Here is a 10,578-nt window from a genome sequence, read left to right on the forward strand (position 1 = left end):
GTTTCGACGGTGGTCCGGCCGCGGCGGGAGCCGCCCGTCTTTTCCTCCCGACGGGTGCTAGGAGGACTTAGCAGGCTCGGGCTTCAGCGTTACCTTAGGCCGAGGCCCACGCGGGGGCGGCGGCCTGTGCTGGCTGGTGGAGCGGGACCTGGGGCGGCCGCGCTGGCGCTGCTTAGAGTCTGGGGGTCGAGACGGCCGCTGTGCGGAGCTGCGTGCAGGAGGCTGGCTAGAGCGGCCTGCAGCGGAGCTCGAGCGGCGGGGCAGGAAGAGGTTCATGGCCTGTGACGCTTTCTGTACCTCAGAAAAACGGTCCACGAGGCCGCTCACTGCCGGGCCGAAGAGACCAGTAGGCGAGAGCGGGGCGTTCAGGAAGACGGATCGCTCTTGTTCCCCCATATCGGCGAGAGTTAACCAAAGGTGGCGCTCGATGACGGTCAGCGAAGCCATGGATCGTCCGATCGCTTGGGCTGCTGTCTTGGTCGTGCGAAGGGAAAGGTCCGTCGCACTGCGCAGGTTGGTTAGGGCCGATCTGTCCAGTTCTCCCTCGTCAAGCTGGCGGAGGAGGTCCGCCTGGAGAACTTGAAGGACCGCCATAGTGTGCAGGGCTGAGGCGGCTTGCCCAGCGGCGGAGAAAGCGCGGCTGGCGAACGCCGAAGTAGTCCTGCAGGCTTTGGACGGGAGGGCAACCTTTGAGCGCCATCTCGCGGATGGGGGGCAAAGATGCGCTGCAACCGCCTGTTCGACCGGTGGAATCCGGTCATACCCCTTCTCCGTAGCTCCGTCCACGCGGGAGAGAGTCGATGAGGCCGGAGAGCGGAGTCTGGCCGAAACTGGAGCGTTCCAGGATTTAGAAAGCTCGTCGTGGAGCTCAGGCAGAAACGGCGCCGGTCTAGACGCTGGAGCCTGGCGACCGGTGGTCAGGAAGCATCCATCAAGCCTGTTAGGCGGGGGTACCTCCGGTGCAGACCACTCGAGGCCCAAACGCTCGACCGCCATAGTGAGGAGGTGGAGAAGCTCGGCCTCCACTCCGGCGGGAGCCCTGCTGGAAGCTCTGGTGGAGGAGGTGGATCGGGCGGAGCCGGACCACGCCTCGCTGTCCGACGCTAACAAGGAGCATGTGTCCAGCCGATCGTTGTCGTCCGCTTCATCCGCTGTGTCGACGGCATCGAGGGCGAGAGCCGTCGGCTGCGCGTCGGGGAGCGGGGGCGGAGAGGGAGAGAGCGAGGCTCGCGGGAGAGGCTCCGGCGAGGCCTTGGCTCGTGTCTCAGGCTCCGGTGGGCGTTGTGAGCGGCGTTTTTTCTTACGCGGCCCAGCAACGGCAGGAGCGGCGTCTGAAAAGAGGGCGAGTCGAGCCCGCAGGGTCGACATCTGCAGCTCTTCACAGCATTCGCAGCCGCCCGAGGAAAACGCGACGGCTGCATGATCCCGTCCCAGGCAGAGAGCGCAGAGAAGATGGCGGTCTCCGTCGCTGAGCGGTGAGCGGCATGAGCCGCACGTGGTGCGAGGCATTTGAAACAACGCCTCGTGCTCTTTTAGAGTGCTGCGGAGAAAAGCAATACACACAAAGAGCTTAACACGGAAGGATATGTATCGCCGGATAGCTGAGCTGGCACGGCAGGCTGAAGGCGGCGAAGAGATCGTCCGGCTTCCTCAGGCTGTCCTAAGCTGGCTCGTTAGCTTGATCCAAGAAGGCCACGGCGACGGTTTCCTCTCAGAGACCAGCGATGCGAGTGCTTCGCTGAAAAGACAGAAATCAGAGAATATAGCCTACGAGCCTTCCTTATATACGCTCTGACGCCGCCCATTCTGGCGGGCTATGACGCGCAAGGTCGTGCGCGCCCTCATTGGGCGTGACGTCACGCCAGGCTCACTGGTAGGCTTAAGCAGTTGCCGCGCGGCAGCCAATGAGCGCGCAGTATGCCGCTCTAGCTCAGCTGCCTGCAGCCGCACTGCGTTGACAATATATGAAATTAAGGATAATTTTTGGTTTCAGTATCTCGAGAAAAGAAGGCTTTTCCGCTGCGTAAGCAGAGCTTACGCAATACGAGAGAACCTCTCGTAAGAGAACCTGCATTTTACGTGGAATTGCTTTTCCAACGCAATAGAGGTGGAAATGGACTTCTCCACACAGCTCGCGCTGAACAGTGACGCAGTGCCAAACGCTGCTCCTCCTGCATGGACTCCACCACCGCAGCGGCGTCTTGATGTGAGTGATCATATATATTTTAATCACAATTTATGGTTAGGCTAAAGTTAATCCTCTGGGGTCGACAAACGCGTCGGCGCATTTTGCTGGATTTTTTCACATAGCGGCAAAATGTGAATATGCCTATAGAGAGCGCGCGCTATTGACATCAACTCAATAAAACTCATCAGATGCATATTTACGTCGTCTTGCGACCCTGTGAGCAAACTATCCATTTTAGACAGTCTGTCAGCAGGACTCTCAGGTGCACGCCCTTCCGCTCACGGTTCGTCCCCTGTATCTCCGCTGGGGTCTGCCCACTTTTCTAGCATTTTTCAAATATTGTCAGTGGGTGGAGTCAGGCTCTGACCAGGGGTTTAGTTACCCTTTAAGTCAGCGAGGTCTAATCTTGTTTTGGACCCCATTGACTATCATTGCATGTTCTACAGTTAAAACATTCTTTAAAATATCTTCTTTTGTGTTCAGCATAATAAATATATTTATATAGGTTTGGAATGACATGAGGGGGAGTACATTTCTGAGTTAACAATCCATTTAATGCCTTTGATCTTGATTTCCAGAAGGCCAGTTTAAGACTGGATTCAGCACTCAGTTTTGAACGATATTGACCTGCAACCCATGTTCAGGGTCGGGACCTACCAGAGTGTTAAATGAGTAGGGTGTCAAAGAATTTAGAAGAGCAAACCTGTTTTTGTGTGCAGACTCTTTTATGCAAAGCAACTTACAATACAGGAATATAAGCAATTCATTACAACAATATTCACTATAAGGCCAGGTTTATTAGAAAGCAAGATTAGGAAACAGGCTAGATGTGAAATCACCCACAGTTGTAATCGAAATTATTCAACCCCCATTGCAAATCAGGTTTATTTATTGGCAAAATTTACAATGAACACACCAAACAAAAGTAATTGAAATAGCTCAACACAACAAATGTTTCAAGTGGTTTCCCCAAATTCAACTGAAAATGCAACTTTTAATGACTTCTGCAGTCTCAGAATTATTTAACCCCCTGAATAGAATCCCTCACAACAGCACAAATCTGCAAAACAGAAGTTGAAAACCCTTGAGTGACTACAAAAGACCTGCAGCAAGACTTGGTGGCAACAGGCACTGAGGTTCAGTTCGCATTGTAAACGCATGCGGTTTCCATGCCAGAACTCCAAGACGTACACCACTACTGACCCAAAAGCACAAGAAAAGTGGAAATATAGGAGAAAACATCATGCCATCAATGAGGAAGCTGAAGCTTGGGCGTCATTGGACCTTCCGACAGGACAATGCTCCCAAACATACCTCAAATTCCAGAGAAAGGAAAAGTTCTGGAGGAAGGCCTGGAAGATACAGTGGCCATCACAGTCACCTGACTTGAACCCCATAGAAAATCTCTGGTTTGATTTGAAGAAGGCGGTTGCAGCACGCAAACCCAAGAATATTACTGAACTGGAGACCATTGCTCATGAAGTATGGGCTAAGATTCCTCAGAAACGCTGCCAGAAGCTGGTGTCATACATACACCACAAAATACATCTTGTTTGCAGCAGGTCATAACAGCAAAAGTGTCTTCTACTAAGGACTTAAGATACTTGCCTTGAATAATTTCGAGACTGCATACCAGAGGTGGACAGTGACAAAGTACATTTACTTGAGTGCTGTACTTAAGTACACTTTTTCAGTATCTGTACTTTACTTGAGTATTGTGTTTTCTGGAAACTTTTTACTTTAACTTCACTACATTTGAAAGACAAATATCATACATTTTACTCCACTACAATTCTGTCTGGTCCTTGAGTAGAAAGTAGTAACGTCAGTCGGGATGATTTTGGTTGCAGGGGTTGCATTTTGGTTGGAAATGAAAGTCGGATTGATGTCAGAACCCGACTGATGTTGGTTTCTGACATCAAACCGATTTTCGTTTTCAACCACAATACTACGTCTGTCCAACGTTGGAGATTAATGTCAATCCGGAGTTGGATTCTGACATCAACCTGATTTTCAATTTCAACGATGGGTTTGGTCTGCTAAATGCAAATTTTGTCATTGTTTTGGAGCACACTAGCTTATAGATAACAGTAAGGTTAACATATTCATACTAAAATCCAAAAAACTTGTTACAAAAAATAGGACACTATTTGAGGGAACAGCCATTTGGGTGTCCGAAACCATTGTGGACGTTATTGAGTGCACTTATTCAATCTCACATTCAATCCTACTACTGGAACTGTGTTCTAGAAATAAATTTGATATTGATATGAGGGTAGGCAGGCATAGATTCAGAGGCATAAGGTACTGTAAGAATTACACACAACAATGCAACAATAATAAAACAATGCATTGACATTTACTTTTGATACTTAAGTACTTTTAAAAACAAGTACTTCTGTGCTTTTACTTAAGTAAAAATCGGCCTTTACAACTTTTACTTGTAACGGAGTAATATTTGACCAGTAGTATCTGTACTGTCACTCAAGTAAGGAAGTTGTGTACTTTGTCCTCTGCTGCATACGTCATTAAAAGTTGCATTTTCAGTTGAATTTGGGGAAACTACTTGAAACTAGGGATGAGCATTTCAAGCAAAAAAAATATATTCGAAGATCGCTGGGTATTATTCAATTATTATTCATAAATCGCACCCCTCCCCCACATGCACGCAAATGCATGTTTACACCAGAGCAGGTGAGCAAAGCAGAGCGGTGTGACACTTAAATATAACTTAAAAAAAAAAAACTAAACATACATTTCATGTTTAAATAATATAATGTTGTTATTTTTTTATTTCATCAATGTTGATTATATGAATGTTGTACATGGTGTTAAATGCTGATGATATCTGATATAGTGTACAGCACCTTGGTCAACAATTGTTGTTTTTAGTGGTGCTATATAAATAAAGTTGAGTTGAGTTGAGTTGAGTTGAGTTTAAGACTGTAGGGACGGTTCCAACCACTGCGTGTCTTCATCATGGGCTCCGCCACAGAACGGTAGATGTCCTGGCCTGTACGCTGTAGTCGTGGATGGAGACAGGCTCTTCCTGCTGACGCACTTCCACTGAAGAGACTGAGGATGCTGGACAGATGTCGGGAACGACAGCCGCGTTCTTCAGGTAGCGCTCTTCCAAAGCTGTGGGTCTTTGAGCTCTGGCAGAGATGCAGCTGTAACTGATCTAACCTGACTAACACTATAGCTGCCAGCTGTGAAAGCTCACAGGGGTCTGGAAGAGACGCTCTCCACCAAGAATTCCCTTAGGTGTGTGGGAAGAGCCCTGGTTCTTCTCGGGCGACGCTGCTCCATGATTATGAATCAGGAATAACTTTCCAAATTGGACAAATTGATGAAATTTAGCAAAATGGTAGAATTGTGAAGATATCAACTCACGCTGCTGGAATATATATTTTCTATAAAAATATAACAAATATATTTATATATTTTTCTAGCAGATTATGTAAGGAAATGCAGACATATATATTGATTCACAAGTTAACAAACATAAAACAGTCAACATGCTTTAAAATAAATACAAATTAAGTTCTTCCAAACTGGCATAGGAGAATGTACCAAAATGTCTGACTTCCAATCTAGGACTTATATTATTCATTTCTGCCATCACCCTCACTGTTTCTATCCTCCTTGATCTTCAACTTATTCACTTTTACTAAGTTCTCGTGTTCTAGTGCACTGCCGTCACAGTCATCAATACTTTCTGGAAAAGGTACAGCTTTTCCTGACTGTCTTATATAAACGTACTAACAGCAACCTAAAACACAGGCAAAAAGGCTATGCCAGTACTGAACAATAGTGCAGCTACACAGAAAATATGTATCCCCTAAAAGGTCTTTTAAAGGTCATTTAACACACAGATTTGTTTGCTCTTTGAGTTATTTATTTTACAAAATGTGCATTAAAAATGACTCAAAACTTAAGAATAAACATTTGGATGTACAATTATATTATTTAAAATTTTTATTTATATGTATTTCCAAATCTGAAATGAACTCCCAATGGAGCTTTGACAGCATGTGACCTAACATGTGCTAATGTCTCCTTCACTTCCTTGTTGCCAAAAATGTAATGCATGGCACTTTTTTTTTGGTTGAATATTATTGTTTTTTAAATGCAAATTTAAATTACGAAACAGCATAGAGGGTTCAATTATTGTTAAAAAAAAATTTAATCCTTTTTGTGTCCTTTTTCTAGCATTGTAAATGTCCAGTAGCTGACCAAATAAAGCAAAAGCAACAGATCTGCTCATGTTATTTAATTCATTCTGTTTTTTTTTGCCTGTCTTGATTTTATTGCAGACGCCAAGGACGAAAAGAAACTTGAGGTTGTGAACAAGAAATATTGTGCAGCTGAAAAGAATAAAGCAAAGATACACATTGATTTATCAAGATTCATATAGTAATCTTTAGTCATTAATAATATTTGACTGCTCACTTGGTCAACTAATAATTTGTATTTATTTTAAAGCATGTTTACTGCATTTCCTTAAATAATCTGCTAGAAAAATATATAAATAAATTTGTTATATTTTTATAGAAAATATATATTCCAATTCTTGCTCCAAATATTGAAGGCTTTTAAAGCCAAAATAAAGAGCGTATTTACAGGTTTCAGTGATTCTCCAACCAAGAGCACCAACTGCACATTTTGCACAGGTCCTTTATTTGACACCCAGTTCAGCTCACGAGTGCTTTAGTAATGAGCTAATAAGCTCAATTCATGCATAATAATGGGAAATAAGCATTTACTGAACCTGAATGATGTTAAAGCAACAAGACTGGCTTTAAACTGTCCTATAAAACATTCGAAAGACATTTAAAGAATAAATCCAAAACTTAAATCTTTTCATTGAAAACTGTCCTGTTAATATTGATGACATTAACCGCTGGAAAGCCTAATAATTTAATACTGTAAATACATTAGCCAATTTGATAAGCTATATTTCTTTCACTTTACAGTGGTCGCACTCATGTGACACTTTGAGGAACCAGTGACAGACAGAACACTGTCTCTGACACTTAACACAACTGCATATAGAAATTCCGGATTTCACACATGCTGGAGATACACACTTACTGTGGATGCAAAAGATGATGAAATATGGTGTTTTCATGATTGTCTTTTGTCAATTTCATTCCATGAAAGCACTCTGATTTAATGAAATAATTTTAATTTCAACCTGTAAAAAGACAGTATTTTTCTAATGTGTGGGCACATCTAATCACTGTTAATATGTAGACAATTTCTTTTAACCTCCACACAGTATTATGTATAATTTGATATTTTTTTATTAATAATAATACTTTTATTATTGTTATTATTTTGTTTGTTTTATATTTATGTTTAAAAAAATATTACAAAATATTTTTAAATCAAAAAATATGATTGAAAACAATACAGTATAGTAATGTTTTTGTACAAAGTTTGAACTGATTTAATACCAAGGTAGTCACAAATTGTGAAACAATGCACTTCACATGTGGTTAAGTAACCTTGGAAAGTTGGTGGTTGGTGAACTAGTTTTGCATAGGAACATTGGTATATAAGGCAAACGTTACCACGCTGAACTCACAGTAGGATTCATTCCTCGCACAATGATCAGAAAGGTACTGACTTTTAATCATTTATGTTAGATAATTCATCCAGCGTTATTATTTTTTACTTCTTTTGCTACAGTAAAAATTCAAATGCATCAAAAAATATTCATGCTGTTGATGGGCTAATAGGTTTTATCTTTTCTTTTTCCAGGGTGTTACTGAGAGTTTTGGGGCAGCAGTCTCCTGTCTGAACACATCTCATCTGACAGATGAAGTGATTAGAAGGAGTAAGCGAATGATACTGGACACGCTGGGAGTGGGACTGCTTGGAACCAGCACTCCAGTCTTTAACATAGTCCTTCAGAGCAGCCAAGTAAGGATGCTGTTTCAATAGAGGGATATTGTTAAGTTAACGTCCCGTTATGTCTGTCTCTTATGCTCATTTCTTTGATCATTTATAAATTAGAGGCAGCAAGCACTGGAAAACAGCAAGGTCTGGGGAAGACCAGGAGTATCTCTTCCACCTCAGTATGCTGCCTTTGTTAATGGTGTTGCGGTAGGTCATTTTAAATACTCCCCTTCAGATACTCTGGTGTGAACTTGTGATAAAATCAATAATTTCTGCATAATCATGATGGTCCTGCTAGAGCAGGGATGTCCAACCCTGCTCCTGGAGGGCCACTGTCCTGCAGAGTTTAGCTCCAACCCCAGTTAAACACACCTGAACCAGATAATCAAGGTCTTACTAGGCATTCTAGAAACTTCCAGGAAGGGGTGTTGAGGCAGGCTAGAGCTAAACTCTGCTGGACAGTGGCCCTCCAGGACTGAGTTTGGACACCTCTGTGCTAGAGCATGTATGTATTCTCTCTGATGGGTCAGATGGGTGCTTGATAATGGGATGTGTTCCTGTGCTATTAGGTGCACTCTATGGACTTTGATGACACCTGGCATCCAGCCACTCACCCCTCTGGCGCTGTGTTACCGGCTCTCCTGGCACTGGCTGAAACACTGCCTACTAAACCCTCTGGCCTGGAGCTGTTGCTGGCTTTCAATGTAGGCATGGAGGTTCAGGGGAGACTCATGAGGTTTTCTAAAGAGGCTCATAACATTCCCAAAAGGTAAAATATTTTGTACAATTATGTACTTTTTAAATGAAATCTCAAATTAGATCAAATTAAAAAAAATTTAATCATTTTAAATTTGAGTAAATGGCTGAAACTTTGATATTTATGGAATATCAAAGTAATTAGAAGTACTGAATGTAGCATGCAAGTGGCAATCTATATAACCTATACAAAAAACGACAAAATTGCAAATGATAAAAAAAAAATGTGATTATCATTTCTTATTATCAATGTTGAAAACAGTTGTGCTTAATATTTTTGTTGAAACTGATAGATTACCCCTCCCAGAATCTTTCAAAAAGTACTTAATTACATAATTTGAAATAAAAATAATGACTTTTGACTAATATAATGCATCCTCGCTCAATAAAAGTATTCATTTTTTTCTTTTTTTAATTTCCAATTATTTGAATGTGCGTCAACTAATTATCAATAAGGTATATTTAATGAAAAAAGAAAAAACTTAAATTGGCTTTATTCATAAATGCAAGCATGACTGTCCACACCTTTTATTTTTTGAAATGTGTTCATTAGATATTTATTCTGATTCACGTGTCCCTCTCAGATTTCACCCACCTGCAGTTGTTGGGGTTATGGGCAGCGCGGCTGCTTCGGCTAAACTTCTGGGTCTCCCAGCAGCCCGGAGCGTGGCAGCTCTAGCGATAGCCTGCTCATCTGCTGGAGCTCCCATGGCAAACGCTGCTACTCAAACCAAACCTCTGCACATGGGCAATGCTGCCCGCGGGGGTCTGGAGGCCTCCCAGCTCGCTCTCCTCGGCCTTGAGGGTAATACACAGATTCTGGATCTGGCGTCAGGCTTCGGGGCCTTCTATCCAGATTATGTCCCTCTCCCACTGGCTGAGGTCACCCCTACTTCTCAGTACAGGTGGGTGTTAGAAGACCAGAACATTGCACAGAAGCGCTTTCCCGCACACCTCGGCATGCACTGGGTGGCGGATGCGGCAGTAGAAGCAAGGGCGACATTTTTGAATAAATACCCAAATGCAGATCTCAGTCAAATTAAGAAGATCATACTCAGAGTGCCCTCGTCCAGATACGTAGACTGCCCTTTTCCAGTTAGCGAACACCAGGCCAGACACTCCTTCCAGTTCAACTGCTGTACCGCACTGCTTGATGGTCAGGTCACAGTTGAATCTTTTAGCAAAAGCCAGATGAACAGGAGTGCCCTTAAGGAGATGCTTCTGAAAGTGGAGTTGGAAAATCCACAAGACAATCATTCAAGCTTTGAAAAGATGTATTGCGAAATCGCCGTGGAGACAACACAAGGGGAAATGTTCAACGCACGCTGCAACACTTTTTACGGTCACTGGAGGAAACCACTGAGTCATGAGGATCTGGTGAAGAAGTTCAGGGCTAATGCTTCAACTGTGCTGACCCCTGATGTCGTGGACGGTATTATTTACACTGTAGACCGTCTGGACACAAACCAAGACTGCTCAATGCTTTGGTCATACATGCACTTTAATAAGCACATGATGCACAGGCACGAGCGTCGCTACTCAGCTTTGGCTTGAATTATTGTGTAATGCCACTTGCATTTTTCAGGCTAAAAGTATCTTGGTGAACCACTTGTTTTATTGAAACCTGTTGACTGTCATGACTCTAGCAAACATTTGATGGTAAATATGATAAATCTGTAAATTCTGATGAGGTAAAAGTTAAAAGCATGAGAACCACTGTACTATTGTGA

The 10,578-nt window shown here is 43.2% G+C and overlaps 1 protein-coding gene across 1 annotated transcript; it reads left to right on the top strand.

Moving 5' to 3' along the window:
• Positions 1-1,585: 1,585 nt before the first annotated feature.
• Positions 1,586-10,402, top strand: acod1 (aconitate decarboxylase 1; the record flags this gene model as incomplete). The annotated part of the gene is made up of 6 exons (XM_081367374.1): positions 1,586-1,726; positions 3,365-3,709; positions 7,955-8,116; positions 8,210-8,299; positions 8,662-8,861; positions 9,433-10,402. The coding sequence occupies 6 exons, from the start codon at positions 1,586-1,588 to the stop codon at positions 10,400-10,402; spliced, it is 1,908 nt and encodes a 635-aa protein (XP_081223500.1).
• Between the last annotated feature and the right edge of the window lie 176 nt (positions 10,403-10,578).

The sequence above is a fragment of the Scardinius erythrophthalmus genome (genome assembly GCF_964197995.2).
Source record: "Scardinius erythrophthalmus genome assembly, chromosome: 6".
In the NCBI taxonomy this organism is placed as follows: Eukaryota; Metazoa; Chordata; class Actinopteri; order Cypriniformes; family Leuciscidae; genus Scardinius; species Scardinius erythrophthalmus.